At 41.7% G+C, this 19,956-nt stretch overlaps 2 protein-coding genes across 2 annotated transcripts in view; one reads left to right on the top strand and one right to left on the bottom strand.

Annotated features, from left to right (window-relative positions):
- The window catches only part of Nep2 (Neprilysin 2), a 211,415-nt gene extending 204,427 nt beyond the window's left edge, over nucleotides 1-6,988 (bottom strand). The window contains exons 1-2 of the mRNA XM_070097171.1: nucleotides 6,842-6,988; nucleotides 3,551-3,663 (exon numbers count right to left, since the gene is read on the bottom strand). Coding sequence (XP_069953272.1) covers nucleotides 3,551-3,657 — 107 coding nt within the window. The 5' untranslated portion in view covers nucleotides 3,658-3,663; nucleotides 6,842-6,988. The remainder of the gene's footprint in view (nucleotides 1-3,550; nucleotides 3,664-6,841) is intronic.
- A 5,188-nt stretch (nucleotides 6,989-12,176) lies between these two features.
- LOC128700748 (E3 SUMO-protein ligase PIAS1) overlaps nucleotides 12,177-19,956 on the top strand; it is a 31,131-nt gene continuing 23,351 nt past the window's right edge. The window contains exons 1-2 of the mRNA XM_053794152.2: nucleotides 12,177-12,274; nucleotides 18,703-18,867. Of these exons, the coding sequence (XP_053650127.1) occupies nucleotides 18,708-18,867 (160 nt within the window). The 5' untranslated portion in view covers nucleotides 12,177-12,274; nucleotides 18,703-18,707. The remainder of the gene's footprint in view (nucleotides 12,275-18,702; nucleotides 18,868-19,956) is intronic.

Genomic DNA, 19,956 nt, shown 5'->3' with positions numbered 1-19,956 from the left:
AAAGTGAGGAGGTTCATGGTTCTTCATGTGTTTTCATGGGAGTTGACTTAGTGGTGAGGCTCCTCCCATGCAAGCACAATAATTCAGAAGAATCATGTCTCCGTCCTTATTCCCCCACAACCAAAAACCACACTCTCTTCCCTTCCTCCCTTCCTTGTCGTCTAATACACCGCCACAAAAACCTTAAGCGTTCAAGACTCAATCTTCTCGCCAGCCCTAAAAACTTGAACCTTCAAGATTTAGTCTTCTCGCCAGCCCTAAAAACTTGAACCTTCAAGATTTAGTCTTCTCGCCAGCCCTAAAAACTTGAACCTTCAAGACTCAATCTTCTCGCCAGCCCTAAAAACTTGAACCTTCAAGATTTAGTCCTCTCGCCAGCCCTAAAAACTTGAACCTTCAAGACTCAATCTTCTCGCCAGCCCTAAAAACTTGAACCTTCAAGATTTAGTCTTCTCGCCAGCCCTAAAAACTTGAACCTTCAAGACTCAATCTTCTCGCCAGCCCTAAAAACTTGAACCTTCAAAATTTAGTCTTCTCACCAGCCCTAAAAACTTGAACCTTCAAGACTCAATCTTCTTGCCAGCCCTAAAAACTTGAACCTTCAAGATTTAGTCTTCTCGCCAGCCCTAAAAACTTGAACCTTCAAGATTTAGACTTCTCGCCAGCCCTAAAAACTTGAACTTTCAAGATTTAGTCTTCTCGCCAGCCCTAAAAACTTGAACCTTCAAGACTCAATCTTCTCGCCAGCCATAAACCCTGAACCTTCAAGACTCAATCTTCTCGCCAGCCATAAACCCTGAACCTTCAAGACTCAATCTTCTCGCCAGCCATAAACCCTGAACCTTCAAGACTCAGTCTTCTCGCCAGCCATAAACCCTGAACCTTCAAGACTCAGTCTTCTCGCCAGCCATAAACCCTGAACCTTCAAGACTCAGTCTTCTCGCCAGCCATAAACCCTGAACCTTCAAGACTCAGTCTTCTCGCCAGCCATAAACCCTGAACCTTCAAGACTCAGTCTTCTCGCCAGCCATAAACCCTGAACCTTCAAGACTCAGTCTTCTCGCCAGCCATAATGATAAAATCCTCCACAAAGCTTAACAATTTTTACGAATATAATAATACGTAAATATTATTGTTGTTCTTAGTTTCTGATGAACGGAAAGTCGACAAATTAATAACGTTACAACTTACTTATAACACCTTACGTTATAACCACAACTTACAAACACACACGTCACTAGACAACGGGGTTCTCGAGAACCGGTTAAAGGTGTCTGACCTCCAAGCTGCAGTACCAACATGTGGCACACATAACTATACTCTGTACATTGTTTTCAAGGAACTGAGGATCCCATGCTTCCTCTGTCAAGAAACGTGTTCTTGTTTCTCTCTCTTTCTCCGTGTCAAACAACTAGCTTGTAAGTGAACAATGAGGAACGCTACACCTGTGTAAACCTGGGACTCCTGCCACTTTGTCATTGCTTCTTAGTATCTTGAACGTTGTGATTATATCTCCTCTGTTCCTTCGTGTCTCCGGTGTAGTGAGGATCTACTCTTCAGTCATCTTTCTCATTATGTTGTAAACCTCAAAGGGCTAACCTGTAGCACATCTCTGAACTCTATCAACCTGTACCCCAGTTTGATTCCAAGTACCACTTTTCAGCAATTGTTTTAGTTACATTTTCTGTGTGGGAAAGGAGTCCATGGAAGTGGTGCATACTCCACCACTGTCCTGAAGGAGTTGGAGTCCATGGAAGTGGTGCATACTCCACCACTGTCCTGAAGGAGTTCTTTTTTGAGATTATTACACACTGATGATATTAATCTGATCGTCCAGCTTATCTGTGTTGGCCTCCAGTAATGGTTAGGCCTACATATATATGTTTGTATGGAATGTGAAGTCTAGTGGCAGTAATAAGTGTCTTCCAGACTTCAGTCATGACATCAAGTTTCTGTGACAGCCATAAAATTATGCAAGTGTTTCACGTGATAAAAGATTTTAATTCCGAATAATACAGTTAATAAATAATAAATAACTTACGAACAGGCTGGACAAACAGCCTACCTCATGTTCTATTTATTTAACTCAGAACTGAACAGTCATCAGATCCAACAGTTCGCCTATTTTACAATGAAAAACAAAAAAAAATTCTTGTTTGTTTTTGATAATTTCAAACTTTGTGATATTTAGAAACATTTCCGGGAGATACGAATCATATTTCCGACATCACACAATTTCCGCGAGGCTTCCCAAGTCTGAATAATTATCGCAGCCTGTGTGTAAACTTCATTAGACTTTGCTGAGTTTACCTTGCTTATTAATGGGTAATTTACATAATTAAAATTGTCCTACATATTTAAGAGCCTCAAGTTTATTCACATATCACCTGTGGGCTTAATGTAAGCCCTCTGCTTATTTGTCTTTTATATTGATTAAGGAATAAAAAAACATTATTAAAATGTCTATTGACTAGTCATGAATATATGCAATAGCTCATCTAAATAATTAAAATTTACATTAAAATCCCTTAGTGTTGATAATACAATCAACAAATATTTTACCTAAGAAGATCGTCTGCCTTGTGGAGATCGACACCATGCCTAACCCTTCTAGGGTAGGGTAGGTGCCTGAGCCCGAGCCTTTAGCTCATAAGACTGTCATTCCCATTTACCCCCTTGGGGCGGGGATGGCAGACCAGAGAGGCCTAGGTTGTGGCTAGGCCTGGGGACAGTTGGTCCCAAAGATGAGGAAGTACTTGTGCCTCCTCCCATGGGAGACTTAGGTCTCAGACACTCCCTAAAGAGGGAGCCAAGGCCGGGCCACCACTTGGACAAGGCCCGGGCCGGGAGAATACCGGCTAATAAAAAAGAAGAAGCCTTATGGATTTAAATTCAAGCCTATCCATTATTCTGCATTTTATATTTATTATCCACACATATATAACATGTTCACAGAATAAATATATATAATAAGGGAAATCTCCGCAGCTATTGATACTGAAAAAATATATTTATAATGCTCTGGGGTGTAGCCATGACACTTGTTGTCTCTCGATAAACACCAGAGGGAAAGTTTATGTAAATAAAAATATATTACGTGATTTTTGTGACGTGATGGAAATATTTCAGTAAGATGTTTGTTATGTGATATAATGGTAGGTTAATATATGATCCAGAATGAGAATCACTATGTAATAATAAGAAGAATCCTTATCCCTCTTTCATACATGCAAATACCACCTATCCCTTCGATAATACTATAAACCCGTGTGGGTTATTCAAAGACTCTCCCCTCAAGGAAGGTTCCTTGATGTTGGTGAGGGGCTCTTGATTTAGGGAATTGGATCTGTGCTCCAGTTCCCCGAATTAAGCCTGAATGCCTTCCACATCCCCCCCCCCAGGCGCTGTATAATCCTCCAGGTTTAGCGCTTCCCCCTTGATTATAATAATAATAATAATATTCAAAGACTCGTGAAGATTCGATCCTCCGTCTTAGAGAGAGGTTCTACTCTCTCAACCAGATCTCCAGTAACAACTTAAGTTAACTCACCCTGTGTAGGCTTCGAATTCCTCGTAGTCAATCTCCTCCTCTAAGGTGCCATAACCTTTGACCCCATTGCAAGCTGACCCGATGATGGTGGCTTCTTGTGAGGTCATCTTGACCTTGGGGGGGGAGAAGGAGATGGTCAGAATTAACTAATCAAGCAAGAGAGATGGGAAAGCGGATAACATAAAAACTATATGGAGTTAGGTATATTTGTCAGGAAACAAGACAAGTGTTTCCTGACGCGGGTCTTTGTCATATGATGACCCACAGCTGGAGCTTTTGGTTATCTGACAGAGGCCTTCCACTGGCTTACCCGTCCACCTCTATAAAAAGGTATAGTTATAGTGGGTTAAGGAAGCTATAGAAATGTAAGGTCTGTACTGAGCAGTGATTTTGGTTTTGTCCCCTGCTAGATGACCATATTTACCCTGTCAGATGGTCGTGTTTCCCCTGCTAGATGGCTATATTTACCCTGTCAGATGGTCGTTTTCCCCTGCTAGATGGCTATATTTACCCTGTCAGATGGTCGTGTTTCCCCTGCTAGATGGCTATATTTACCCTGTCAGATGGTCGTTTTCCCCTGCTAGATGGCTATATTTACCCTGTCAGATGGTCGTGTTTACCCTGCTAGATGGCTATATTTACCCTGTCAGATGGTCGTGTTTCCCCTGCCAGATGTCAGTTTTTTCTTGTCAGATGGTTATTTCCCCAAGACTAATGATCTTTTCCCTTGCCAGGTGGATTTCCTTCTCAATATATATTGCCTTCATTACCAGACATTTATTTCCCTTCGCCAAAGGCCAGACGATCGTTTTCTCCACATGGGTTTAGCGATTAAAAAAATTATTTATTTATTCTCCTGACATATGATCATTTTTTTAGTGGAGATTTCCCCCCCCCTGACGTTTTCCTGCAATGTAGTATTTTTTTCCTATTACTTGGTAATTTTTTCCTGCCAGGTGATTATTTTCCTTGTCATTTATAAGGTTCTACCTGCCAAACGATCATTTTCCTTGTTAGATGGCTATCTTTCCCTCTCACAACGTTGAGTCCCCCTGGAAGAGCGTCACATTCCCTTGGAAGAGTATCATATTTCCCTGAAAGAGCATCATATTTCCCTAGAAGAGCATCACATTCCCCTGAATGAGCGTCACATTCCCCTGGAAAAGCGTCACATTCCCCTGGAAGAGCATCATATTTCCCTGGAAGAGCATCACATTCCCCTGGAAAAGCATCATATTTCCCTGGAAGAGCATCTACATTCCCCTGGAAAAGCATATTTCCCTGGAAGAGCATCTACATTCCCCTGGAAAAGCATATTTCCCTGGAAGAGCATCACATTCCCCTGGAAGAGCATCACACTCTCCTGGAAGAGTGTCACATTCCCCTGCCAAAGCATTATATTGCCCTGCCAGTTTCATTCCCCTACCAGAGCGTCACATTCCCTGCCAGGGCGCAATATTTTCCTGCCAGACCGTGATATTACCCTTCCAGGGCTCATATTCCCCTGCCAGAGCGTCACCTTTCCCTGCCAGGGCGTCACCTTCCCCTGCCAGGGTGTCACCTTCCCCTACCAGGGCGTCACCTTCCCCTGCCAGAGCGTCACCTTCCCCTGCCAGAACGTCACCTTCCCCTGCCAGAGCGTCACCTTCCCCTACCAGAGCGTCACCTTCCCCTGCCAGGGCATCACCTTCCCCTGCCAGAGCGTCACCTTCCCCTACCAGAGCGTCACCTTCCCCTGCCAGGGTGTCACCTTCCCCTACCAGGGCGTCACCTTCCCCTACCAGAGCGTCACCTTCCCCTGCCAGGGCATCACCTTCCCCTGCCAGAGCGTCACCTTCCCCTACCAGAGCGTCACCTTCCCCTGCCAGGGTGTCACCTTCCCCTACCAGGGCGTCACCTTCCCCTGCCAGAGCGTCACCTTCCCCTGCCAGAGCGTCACCTTCCCCTGCCAGAGCGTCACCTTCCCCTGCCAGGGTGTCACCTTCCCCTGCCAGAGCGTCACCTTCCCCTGCCAGAGCGTCACCTTCCCCTGCCAGAGCGTCACCTTCCCCTGCCAGAGCGTCACCTTCCCCTGTCAGAGCGTCACCTTCCCCTGCCAGAGCGTCACCTTCCCCTGCCAGGGCGTCACCTTCCCCTGCCAGAGCGTCACCTTCCCCTGCCAGAGCGTCACCTTCCCCTGCCAGAGCGTCACCTTCCCCTGCCAGAGCGTCACCTTCCCCTGCCAGAGCGTCACCTTCCCCTGCCAGGGCATCACCTTCCCCTGCCAGAGCGTCACCTTCCCCTGCCAGAGCGTCACCTTCCCCTGCCAGGGCGTCACCTTCCCCTGCCAGAGCGTCACCTTCCCCTGCCAGAGCGTCACCTTCCCCTGCCAGAGCGTCACCTTCCCCTGCCAGAGCGTCACCTTCCCCTGCCAGAGCGTCACCTTCCCCTGCCAGGGCATCACCTTCCCCTGCCAGAGCGTCACCTTCCCCTGCCAGGGCATCACCTTCCCCTGCCAGGGCATCACCTTCCCCTACCAGAGCGTCACCTTCCCCTGCCAGGGCATCACCTTCCCCTGCCAGGGCATCACCTTCCCCTGCCAGGGCATCACCTTCCCCTGCCAGGGCATCACCTTCCCCTACCAGAGCGTCACCTTCCCCTGCCAGGGCATCACCTTCCCCTGCCAGGGCATCACCTTCCCCTACCAGAGCGTCACCTTCCCCTGCCAGGGCATCACCTTCCCCTGCCAGGGCATCACCTTCCCCTGCCAGGGCATCACCTTCCCCTGCCAGGGCATCACCTTCCCCTACCAGAGCGTCACCTTCCCCTGCCAGGGCATCACCTTCCCCTGCCAGGGCATCACCTTCCCCTGCCAGGGCATCACCTTCCCCTGCCAGGGCATCACCTTCCCCTACCAGAGCGTCACCTTCCCCTGCCAGGGCATCACCTTCCCTAACTCTTCAGATTTGCTTTACTAAATACTCAGTATGCAAATTGGTGCCAAATTCAATAAAATATTTATGATGTAGTCTCAAAGAACATGAGTGAGGGAGAGTGTCATTTTTGCTGTGCTGGGCGATATATGGAAGAGGGAGAGTGAGAAAGAGGGAAGAGGAACAGGGAGGGAAGAAGGAAGATATGAAATGAGGAAGGAATGAAGGGTGACAGACTGGAAGGCAATAAATGAGAGAGGGAGGTAAGTAAGGAGGGATAAAGGGAGAATCAGAGGAGGAGGGAGCAAGGGCGGAAGACAGAAATTATAGCATTTACAAGGAAAAGTTCAAGAAATTGTTGAGAAACCAGAGAACTCACCTGGAGTCAGTGATCCTTCCTTGTCCCTCAGGTAACTTTCTTCACATATTACAAGTCAGGTCCACTACCAGTGTATTCAGGGATAGGTCCGTGAACCTTCTCAATCAAGTCAATTCACTTTTTACAGTTTATTTCGCTCACCCTTACTGCCTTTCAGGTGTTACTGTCATATATGCAAAAATCTTAGTCGAGGAGTTGCCACACTTTTTTTTTTTTTTTTTGGGGGGGGGGTGTATATGCAACTAAGCAGCGTACATCCAAAATTGAGCAGTACGGGGAAAAAGGTCTTCGTAGTACTAACTATTATATTTTGGACACTTTTTTTAAATTGTATATGTAAAATATCACATTAAATAGCAGAGCTTCACAAGACAGGTTACCGTAATAATGTTGACTTGGAGATAGTAGCCGCCTTCTTATCTTTACATGATAATTAAATTAGTTCTGAACTCTGGTCTTGGAAAAGCGAAATAGATTAACTTTGAGGACGTGTGACTTTGAGGACGTATAACTTTGAGGACGTATAACTTTGAGGACGTGTGAATTTGACTTTGAAGAGAGTCTAGTCTCAGCACCAGCAGCAGCAATGTTACTGCTCTGGGTAATAACATATCAGAGCCTGGTATACATTCATGCATCTCACACACACCTGTGCATTATTCATACACCTGTATTACACATGGCCCACCTGCTTAATTAAACTCAAGTGGTGGTGTAGCAAGTGATAGAGTGGTACACTGACTGACACTGCTTCACCCAAGTTGTACAAAGGAAATCCAGTCTTACGTTGTGAACAATGGGAAGCGCACTAAACCCCCCTGGCAGTGAAAATAAGATGGAATTATTGGATGTTGCTGCGGGGAAAGAACGGTGCAACTCACAAAATGGAAACCAGTAGACCTTTCGGTGCTTCCTGGAGCCATTATCTACTCGTAAAGTGTATTCCCTTCAGTGTTATCTATGATTCAGTTCTCTGCGTTTAATATAACACCTCGAAAGGGAACTACAGAATGTGGTTGACATTTGGCAGGCCTACTGAGGTAGTGGCCTAGGGTGGCAGTTGGTGACAGTTCTTATTGAAGTTCCCATTAACATGATCGGTACGTTGTAAATTCTTGCCCAAGGTTAGAGTCCCTGAACTCCATTAAAAAGTTACAGCTGTTTATTATACGTTTTCTGTTACACTGATGGCAACTGAGGTAAAAAACCACACTCACCCGGGGCGGCCCGCCCCCCATCCTTGACGACGCCACTTTCGGGACAAGTTTCTCGTAAAGTCTGTGGGTCACCATATGGCCAAGACCAGCGTCAGGGAATACTTGTCCTGTTTCTTGACAAACCTTACCTAACCTAATCTGTAAATGCTTGAAGTCTAGGGTCTGTAATAATTTAAAGTTTAGAATTAATCTAAGTCTGGCCGAAATGCCTAGCCATGCTAGGTGTCCTAGTGGCCCCCCTCTGTAATTAGTATATTTTAAAACATGTAAATCACACAATATTCAAAATCTGTAAACCCCGCATTGTAATCCTTATAGAGAATAAACTTGATTGATTGATACTTGGTGACTGCTCTCACACTACGGGTTTCAATCTCAACTCCTTCATTATTACATTCATTCACTGTAATGGGCTTTTCAGATTATTATAACTAAGTATAATGCTTTATTTTTTTATTGAGAGGCCATCGACACCATGCCTAACCCTTCTAGGGTAGGGTAGGTGCCTGGGCCCGAGCTTTTAGCTCATAAGACTGTCATTCCCATTATCCCCTTTGGGGCGAGGATGGCAGACCAGAGAGGCCTAGCTTGTGGCTAGGCCTAGGGACAGTTGGTCCCAAAGATGAGGAGGTATTTGTGCCTCCTCCCATGGGAGACTTAGGTCTCAGACACTCCCTAAAGAGGGAGCCAAGGCTGGGCCACCACTTGGAAAAGGCCCGGGCCGGGAGAATACCGGCGAATCTTTAATAATTGAGATTGTTTTTATAATACTGGGAAGGTTAGCAATGGCCACTAACTGTGACGGCGACTGTGAAATTTTTGGATGATTCTGACATGGTTTACCCGTGCACGTCATATTTAAGACTAAGTTATAAGGACAATTAATCTGTGAAGGTGCTGAAAGGGAGGAAAGTCCCAGGAGCAGGAGCTGAGATTCGACCCTTGCAACCATACACTGGTGAGTACATAATACTTCACTAGCAAGAGTCAGCATCAGTGAGCTGACATATGCGATACTGTAAAATATACATGCTAACAGTTGTTTTATGATATTTCGTAAGTAAATTTACTTACATGATTCATTACCTTTGTACCTAGTTCAGCTATCAAAACTTTGGGGTCCAGTCCCTGAACCCATTATGTACCTCTGTAATCTGTAAATACCTTTGTAATTTGTCATGGTTGTGACCAGATATACCTGGAGTTCATTACTTTTGTAACTTGCTCTGTTATCGAAACTTTGGAGTCCAGTCCCTGGACCCATTATGTACCTCTGTAATCTTTTGACTACCACCCACAGGATGGGTATGGGGTGCACAATAAACATATTAAACTGAAACGTCCACCAAGGAACTGGTATAGTCCCTGGTGGGCGAAACATCTTGATAAACTGTCACAAATCTCATACTGTCTTATTACTAAGGTCGGCTACATTGTCAGAAGTATAAATAAACACCAGTAGTCAGAACACCGAGGGACGCGAGTCATATTGGCTTCGTCGAGTTATCCTGAGGAAATCTCCGTAAGTGACCACACAATGGATGACTATAACTGTGGAAAATTGCATTTAACTGAATGTAATTTATAAGGTACATACCAGTAAATGGTAACACAGATAATTATTATTTATCAAAGTTACATAGACAAGTAGGAATTTGGGACACCTAGGTCGCAAAAATGTCCCCCTTCGATACCTACCACTGTCATATCCACAAGTTGTTCTAGACCTATAATTACAAATGGAATGTACATACACCAGGAATTCTGGTAAATATATAAATTTGTGGACTGTATATTAAAATTAATAAATGATTACATATGCACAATTATATAACAGAAGGAGAATATATCTTAATATCACTCACCAATTTGACTGGAGATTAATGTGTATCATATTCAAAAACCTCATTCTAACCAAATTTATGAAAATAATGCTGGCCAAAATTATAACACAAATTTAGATAGCTCATCTGAGGTTCCTGGAGCTGTCTTGTCCAGTCGCCTGATATCTCAAGTTATGCAGGAATGCACATCCAACAATTTCGGCTCCTATTTGAGAGGTGTCAGCCCAATTTTACCTCTAGAGCACGAAAATTCTTCCCATTATTCACTAACGTTTGTGTTGACTTGTTCAAACATGGCGAGTCTCTCTGCGCAGGCGCAGAATTTCCCATTTTTTATAACAAATTTTATTAATACAATGTATTACACTAATTTACATAAAAAATACACTGTATTTTTTCTGGAAAATACATTATTTTCCACAATAACAATGTTAATAAAGTGGACCACAAATTAGAACTCCTTACCTCAATGACAGACGCATGGCATCAATCAACATAGGTGTGCCTCAGGGCAGCATCCTGGGCACCATACTTTTCATATTCAACATCTCCATCAGTCAATATAAGCGTGCCCCAGGGTAGCATCCTGGACACCATACTTTTCCTCATCTCCATTAGTCAATATAGGCGTGCCCATGGCAGCATCCTGGGCACCCTACGTTTCCTCATCCACGTAAGTGACCTTCCTAATGCCTCATAAGAACATAAACAATTCTGCTTGCTCATGACACAAGTTTTTTCACCATAAATGCAGTTACTTTTGCCTTCAACAACATAGTTTCAAGTCGAGGTCGTAAGGTCATCTGGTCAAATAATTCGCAGATGACACTGGTCATCTGCAAATAAATACCAACAAGTTGGTTTAGAAAGACACATAAGAAAACACTATAACATATTAGAAAACGTTTCGGTCCTGGGACCTTGATCACTTCTAACATACAGAGGTAGAAAGACATTATATATAGGCAGAGAGTGAGGTGTGAGTGACACATGGTGACCTGAAGAATGCCATGTTGGGATGAGGACGGGCAGACGATGAGATCATGTGACTCCTGTGTTGCTGGGTAGGTGCTGCTATGCCTACTTGAGTATAATATATTCTAATATTTTAGAAATTTTGAGGTTTCCAGTGTTACGTTCTGTTGTGTCGGTGGCCGCGATTATCGAGGCTTCTAGGCACCGTCGGTGTCAGATCTAGTTCAGTGAGAACGAGTAGTGCCTCATCCCAGTTCATCAGATGCCCTGTGGAGTCTCTGTGGAGGACACAACTGTACCTCAAATCGTCTAATAAGTAAGTTTAGGTATACACAAATACAGTTACATAGAATTATCATACATAGCAGCATATGTGTAGAGAACCTAGGATAACCCCAAAAAAAGTCAAGAGTGTCTTATTTCCATTGGTGTGGCTGGCACTTCGATGCTCGTTCAGGCGGACTGCAAGATCTCTGCCTGTCTCCCCTCAGGGAAGGTTCCTTGATGTTGGTGAGGGGCTCTTGATTTAAGGAATTGGATCTGTGCTCCAGTTCCCCGAATTAAGCCTGAATGCCTTCCACATCCCCCCCAGGCGCTGTATAATCCTACGGGTTTAGCGCTTCCCCTTGATTATAATAATAATCTGCCTGTCTCGCCTACATATATCTTGGGACAGAGTCCACAGGGGATAGTGTAGACACCTGCTGTGGAAGTTAGAGGTGTGGGGCTGCGTTTCGTAGTGAGAATCTTTGATAGATGATGTGTTTATGGTGGAAACGTTGATGTTACTCTTAGCAAGTGTCCAGAGGGTATTTGTGGCAACATCACCACATGGTTTGTTGAGTATTAAGTAGTATTACGTAGTATTACGTAGTATTAAGTAGTATTAAGTAGTATTTAGTAGTATTACGCAGTATTAAGTACTATTACGTAGTATTACATAGTATTAAGTAGTACTAATTAGTATTAAGTAGTGTTAAGTAGTATTGCATAGTATTAAGTAGTATTACGTAGTATTAAGTAGTATTAAGTAGCATTAAGAAGTGTTAAGTAGCATTAAGTAGTATTAAGTAGTGTATCAGTATTAGTATCAGTCTCTCAGAGGTATTCAATCCTCTTAATGGTTGTCTTTGTACTTGACACTATTTTATAATCCCACATTGTATATTATGCACAGAAATAATTTTAATTTTGAATTATTATTATTATTATTATTATTATTATTATTATTATTATTATTATTATTATTATTATTATTATTATTTATTATTATTTATTATTATTATTGAGTGTGAGGTTGTGGCAAGACTGGCAGGATGGTCAAGGTTTCTTGCTCCTCTGGTTCTGGCAACACTGTCATCACATTTGCTCTTCCTTTAAAAATTACGAGAAAATAAGTAAATATATTTTTAATTTGATTGTTAAATATTAAACCTTGACAATGTTTTAACATTTTTATTTAACAGTAATATAACTCAGTGTTAAAATCAGTCAGGTTAAGTTGATCCTTATTGTTAATTAGGCCTGGTAGGCTTAATTATGTTTTTTTTTTCAGATTTTTTTTTTTTTGGGTAGGATACGTATTTTTTTATTTACTTATTTAGGCCTGGTAGGCAGTCATGGGTTTTCTCAAGGATTTTTGGGAATATACCTATTTTTTTAGGCTTAGTTATTTAGGCCTGGTAGGTTTAATATTCATGGGTTTTTGGGAGGATACATATATTTTAGTATACATATTTAGGCCTGATAGGCCTAATCGTGTTTTTTTTAACTGGTTTTTGGACGGATACATATTTTTGGTGTACCTATTTAGGCTTGGTAGGCATAATATTCATATTTTTTTCACTGTTTTTTTTGGTATATATATATATAAATTTTTTGGTATATAAAAATGTACATTGTGTAGATTTAACCTGTGATAACTCAGTTAAATAAAAAAAAATAAGGAGAACCCCAATGGAAATAAGTCACTTATTTTGACCTTTTTTTTAGTTGGTAATTTATATATATATATATATATATATATATATATATATATATATATATATATATATATATATATATTAAACTATGTATAATAGTTGTACTTATGTGTACTTGTATATATGTTAAACTATGTATATTAATTGTACTTGTATGTATGTTAAACTATGTATAATAATTGTACTTATGTGTACTTGTACCTAAATAAATTTTCTTATTAATTGAGGTACCTAATTTCATCATTATTGCAGATTAGGTAATAATCAAATCTGTAACCTCTCACTATTAAATTTATTAAAGCCATATAGCATGAACAAATTCAATACTCAATTCTCTTGTATTCATTGTAAACTCCTAAATTTAAAATTACACTCTCCTAAGTGACTATATATATACAAAATTTCTCTTATTCTTATTGCATTATTAATCTTAAGTTAATCTTAAGTTTGCCCAAAATGCACTGCATATAAAGGGGCTTTCGGCATGTACGCCTAAATCTCGCTCTCCGATGTACAGACGTTGTAACATGCTGAAATAAATTATCACTATTATCATAAATAACCAGAAGGATGGACGAGAGGTTTGCACTGCTCTCTCCTCCTCATTCGTCCATTCTTTCGAAAGTTTACTTTTCCGCTGAATTCGTTTTCCAGTTCTTCCCAGGATGCGATCCACAAGTTTCGACTAGCTGCTAGGTATCTATCTTCCTAGAGTTACAGTGGACCTGTCTCACAATACAGAGGACCCCCGGTTAACGATAATTTTTCACTCCAGAAGTATGTTCAGGTGCCAGTACTGACCGAATTTGTTCCCATAAGAAATATTGTGAAGTAGATTAGTCCATTTCAGACCCCCAAACATACACGTACAAACGCACTTACATAAATACACTTACATAATTGGTCACATTCGGAGGTAATCGTTATGCGGGGGTCCACTGTATGTTCTAAAATATTCTCTGCATGATACAATACATATAAGGCTTAATTTACAGGTACTGTATATAAATCATAGTTCATTCTCTCTCTCAAATCACAAAAACCGTAAGTTGCCCAAAATGCCTTACATAATAAGGGGTATTTTATAAAATAGTTTATATAAGTCAGTCACTCTAATTGTATAATGTACAGTAGTCCACTTTATAAAGTTTGTTTTATTTGTTTAATAAAATTAAATTTGTGGCATGAACTAGAAGTCCAAGATTCTCATTATTGACATACTCACATTATTGGTACACTCACATTATTGTGCACTCACATAATTGTGCACTCACATTATTGGCATACTCACATTATTGGTACACTAACATTATTCATACACTCGCATTATTGTGCACCATTGTAATGGAAAAGTCTCTTTAGTTTAATTTTCAGGTATTTGTCAACTTTTCCTCTGATTATCGTGAGTTTTGCCATCATTAGGGCTGTTATATATGTATAGTTTTTCAGTGTTTTATTGGACATGCGCTATCACCACTAAAAAAGTTACAGGTTGAGTGGCCCATGGCCTGGTAAGCAACGCTCTCACCTCACATAGTGTTCATGGTTCAATCTCCAGCAAGGGTGGAAACACTGGGCGTGTTTCCTTACATCTGTTGTCCCCATTCACCTAGCAAGCATTAGGTACCTGTGTGTTAGTCGACTGGTGTGGGTTGCATCCTGGGGGACAATATTGAGGACCCCCAGTGGAAATAAGACAGACAGTCCCAGGATGGAGTTACAAATTCAAACAAAATCTTATCTTGTTGTGTGCTGATGTTCTGTAATTGCTGGCACTTGATTTCTTGATGAGGGTTGTGTCCCTGGTCGACTTAAGCTCATCCAGCACAATGCTGCAAGAGAAATCCTGAATCTTTTAATGATGTTTTACCTTGAATTATTTCCTCATTTTGCCACATTTTGTGAGTCATGTCAGATATTTATAATTCATGTCAGAGGTCACGTCTCCACAGCATCGAGCAGGAATACAAATGCTGTATGTGTCGATGCATTTGGAGAGGACTCCAGCTATGTATGCAGCCTTGATGTATAATGATCATTGTACTCTTAAGTATAATTGGGCTTGATGTATTCACTTAACTGTGTCTTCAGGGATGGAATTCCAGCTTACAGACTTTCTTCCTCTTCTCTGAATATTCCTTATTACAGATTGTTATAACTATGACCATAATTTTTAAAGAGGTGGACCGGTAAGCCAGTGGAAGGCCTCAGTCAGATAACCTAAAGCTCCAGCTGTGGGTCATCATATGACTAAGACCTGCACCAAGAAACACTTGTCCTGTTTCTTGACAAACCGTACCTAACCTAACCTGAATACTGGTAAGTAAGTACAGTGGACCCTTGGTTATCGGCCGTAATCCATTCCGATATGACCTAAAACCAAAATAATATTTCCCATAAGAATGAATGTAAATACAATTAATTCGTTCGACACCCAAAAATATTAACAAAAAATACATTTTTAAAAGATTAATATAGTTTTACATACACAAAACAATGAGAACTAAATAAAATAAATAAATGAACATTTAAATCACAATTACATAACCTTTATTGAAGACTCTTGTTGGCTTATGGAAGACAGGGAGGAGAGAGGGAGGACTGATTATTGTTTGGAAGGGGAATCCCCCTCCATAAGGAATTTGGGTATCAAAGCCTTCTCTGGAGTTACTTCCCTCCCTGCATGCCTGCAACACTCCCTGCCTTCCTCCTACACTCCCTGCTACACCCTGCCTCCCTACTATGCTCCCTGCCTGCCTGCTACACTCCCTCCCTCCATGCTTCACTCCCTCCCTACATGCTACACTCCCTGCCTGCCTGCTACACTCCCTCCCTCCATGCTTCACTCCCTCCCTCCATGCTTCACTCCCTCCCTACATGCTACACTCCCTGCCTGCCTGCTACACTCCCTCCCTCCATGCTTCACTCCCTCCCTACATGCTACACTCCCTGCCGCTGTATAGCCCTTGTGGCTTAGCGCTTCTTTTTTATTATAATAATAATACACTCCCTGCCTGCCTGCTACACTCCCTGCCTCCCTTCCACCATCCCTGTTTCCCTGCTACACTCCCTGCCTCCCTTCCACACTCCCTGTTTCCCTGCTACACTCCCTGCCTCCCTTCCACAGCATATGTGTAAAGAACCTAGGATAACCCAAAAACGTCAGACAGAGTGACTTATTTTCATTGGGGTCCTGCCTGCCTGCTACACTCCCTGCTTGTCTGCTACACTCCCTGCCTGCTTGCTACACTCCCTGCCTGCTTCCTACACTCCCTGCCTGCTTCCTACACTCCCTGCCTGCTTCCTACACTCCCTGCCTCCCTGCTAAACTCCCCTTTCACAACATTAGCTTCCTTGATGTTTGGATGAATGAGCAGAAGTGTCCTCACTCACCCAGAGACACAACAAGACTGACTCATGAACGCATGAGTGGCTGGCGGGCAGGAGGGTTGACACGCCCCAAGCCGATAAACAAAATAATGGCCAATAACCGGAAGCCGAAAAACCCGCCGATAAACGAGTTGACTGATAAGCGGAACAGCCGATAACCGAGGGTCCACTGTAAATAAGTTTCTAGGTACAGGTACACATAAGTACAATTATCATACATAGTGTAAATTACCTAGGTTAATCCCAGACAGACAAAAAAAAGAAGTCACTGTAAGGCTGTTTTATATCTCCACTGTGACTTAAGAATTTTAAAATCAAAGTTGTATTTAAAAATCTTGATACAGTAAAAAAAAACTGATTAAGGATTCCCCCCAAAATGCTGATGACTGTGCCTGTAAGATTCCCTGTAAAAATGCAATAAAATTTATTACAAATTGAAAAAAGTCTTCAATATCCACAGAAAGATCTTGTCCAGCCAAAAGCACCCATGTCAAGCCTTGGGCAAAGTGGGACACTAAGGCAAGTCAAAGATTTATTTCCACATATATAATGTTTGTACAGAGATAGGTAACATTTGGCTGTATAAGTAGAAAGCCCATTGTTTTGCAGAGCCTGCTGCCTCTGTTACCAGCAGTATAATCACAATAATAATAATAATAATAATTTATTTCAACATAATACAAGGCTTGTACATAATACAGTGTTTGTACATTAGTGTGCATGCAGTACATTTTGGGCAAATAGACATACTGTATACAGCCTCTCCTCACTTAACGATGGAGTTCTGTTCCTGAGATCACGTTGTTAAATGAATTCGTTGCTAAGTGAGGAGCATACTGTAATGGTAGTGAGTTTGTGTCAACCATCTTTGATGTGTGATGTCACCGTGGTTGTTTAATATATTTATAGATGGGGTTGTAAGAGAAGTAAATGCGAGGGTCTTGACAAGAGGCGTGGAGTTAAAAGATAAAGAATCACACACAAAGTGGGAGTTGTCACAGCTGCTCTTTGCTGATGACACTGTGCTCTTGGGAGATTCTGAAGAGAAGTTGCAGAGATTGGTGGATGAATTTGGTAGGGTGTGCAAAAGAAGAAAATTAAAGGTGAATACAGGAAAGAGTAAGGTTATGAGGATAACAAAAAGATTAGGTGATGAAAGATTGAATATCAGATTGGAGGGAGAGAGTATGGAGGAGGTGAATGTATTCAGATATTTGGGAGTGGACGTGTCAGCGGATGGGTCTATGAAAGATGAGGTGAATCATAGAATTGATGAGGGAAAAAGAGTGAGTGGTGCACTTAGGAGTCTGTGGAGACAAAGAACTTTGTCCTTGGAGGCAAAGAGGGGAATGTATGAGAGTATAGTTTTACCAACGCTCTTATATGGGTGTGAAGCATGGGTGATGAATGTTGCAGCGAGGAGAAGGCTGGAGGCAGTGGAGATGTCATGTCTGAGGGCAATGTGTGGTGTGAATATAATGCAGAGAATTCGTAGTTTGGAAGTTAGGAGGAGGTGCGGGATTACCAAAACTGTTGTCCAGAGGGCTGAGGAAGGGTTGTTGAGGTGGTTCGGACATGTAGAGAGAATGGAGCGAAACAGAATGACTTCAAGAGTGTATCAGTCTGTAGTGGAAGGAAGGCGGGGTAGGGGTCGGCCTAGGAAAGGTTGGAGAGAGGGGGTAAAGGAGGTTTTGTGTGCGAAGGGCTTGGACTTCCAGCAGGTATGCATGAGCGTGTTTGATAGGAGTGAATGGAGACAAATGGTTTTTAATACTTGACGTGCTGTTGGAGTGTGAGCAAAGTAACATTTATGAAGGGGTTCAGGGAAACCGGCAGGCCGGACTTGAGTCCTGGAGATGGGAAGTACGGTGCCTGCACTCTGAAGGAGGGGTGTTAATGTTGCAGTTTAAAAACTGTAGTGTAAAGCACCCTTCTGGCAAGACAGTGATGGAGTGAATGATGGTGAAAGTTTTTCTTTTTCGGGCCACCCTGCCTTGGTGGGAATCGGCCAGTGTGATAATAATAATAATAATAATCTTTGATATTGTTATAATGTCACCTTTGCACCATTTATAGCATTTCTGGTATATTTTTAAATGTTTATACAATAGTGTACTGTATATTGAAATAAACAGAATAGAGGAAGTCAACTTTAATATGAATACTGGTCAGAGAGCCCGTCGTGAGTCCGAGGCATCGGTAAACAAGTACACCTCAGTAAGTGAGGAGAGGCTGTATTGTATCTAGACACTGTACTGTATGTTCCTGGGAATGTGGCTTAAAATTAAATGACTTAAATGGAAATGAACTTCATTGATTGGCTGTCTTGGGTTATTGTAGGTTATCTGAGGTTATTAATCTATATTTTTTTATTCTATCATACATCATTCTGCTGCACCTCATTCCTAGCCTGTGAGCTGCATATATGAAAGTAATTATATCCTCTATTTCAGGCGTGATGGTATTTTGGAATGGAATTTGTCAACAGCCTTTCATACAGTTTTGGCAGTTACAGATGCCTAGTGTGCCTAGTAGGAGCATTTTGCCCAGCTATGTAAAGATGAAAAAACAGCCATTTTATGATGAAAAACAAACATTTCTCTGGTCTTTCTATCTATGTAAGTTTTAAAACATTTAAAATCATGCTTTGTTGCTGGTGTTTCTTGATCCAAGGAATTGGAACTACCCTTGTTTTGGATTACTTGATTATGGATTTAGCTTTTTTCTCTATATATAATAGTAATAATTGTGAAGTTAACTACTGCTCTATAATAATAATAAATCTTTATTTCTATAAGTACGTACATGATACAACTTATACAGTCCATAGCCGACCTCAGTGACATACTACATATAGGAAGCCCCGGGTTTTGCAGAGCATTTCGGGTAAATTTTGTCCCCAGGATGTGACCCACACCAGTCGGCTAACACCCAGGTACCTATTTTACTTCTAGGAGAACAGAAAACATGCCCAATGTTTCCACCTGTACCGTGAATCGAACCACGGACCTCAGTGTGTGACCTGACTGTGCTACTTTCACATAAAGAAGGTCCTTTCTATAATGTCACATGATTATAATTACTGGTCACAAATTGAAGGTAACAGTAATGAATGTATTGAAGAAACTCAGAGGTGGGAAGTACAGTGCCCACACTCTGAAGGAAGGTGGGGCAGTAGTTCAGAGAGCTGTATGAACTGTGACATCAGCACTTTTCTGACAAGACATTATACAGTACCACAGACTCCCTGTATCTGTGGATTCAGTTTCTGCAATTTCAGTTATCCACAGTTTACTGTGGCCTGAAAATGAATCTTAATTTTGCTTAATAATGACACAAAAGTAGTGATGGTGGCTTTTCTTCAAAGACTAAGAGAAGACATGAAGTAATAAAGTTGGTAGAATTACCGACAATATGTAAAGTAAAAGGACACAAGTACAACTAATGTGACATTTTATTGTGGCAATGTTTTGCTCTCCAGGAGCTTTATCAAGCCATTACCCTATATGGCTTGATAAAGCTCCTGGAGAGCAAAACGTTGCCACAATAAAATGTCACATTAGTTGCACTTGTGTCCTTTTACTTTACAAGACATGAAGTGCTTCTCATCACTGGAAAAAGTGCTAATTCTACTCTTATTGTGCATAATTTATCAATTAAACTTTATCACAGGTATGTATATAAACAAATAACGAAATATAAAGTGT

The sequence above is a fragment of the Cherax quadricarinatus genome, chromosome 56 (assembly GCF_038502225.1).
Source record: "Cherax quadricarinatus isolate ZL_2023a chromosome 56, ASM3850222v1, whole genome shotgun sequence".
NCBI classification, from domain to species: domain Eukaryota; kingdom Metazoa; phylum Arthropoda; class Malacostraca; order Decapoda; family Parastacidae; genus Cherax; species Cherax quadricarinatus.
The sequence above is the reverse complement of the archived record's forward strand: the minus strand, read 5'-3'. Positions and strand labels throughout refer to the sequence as shown.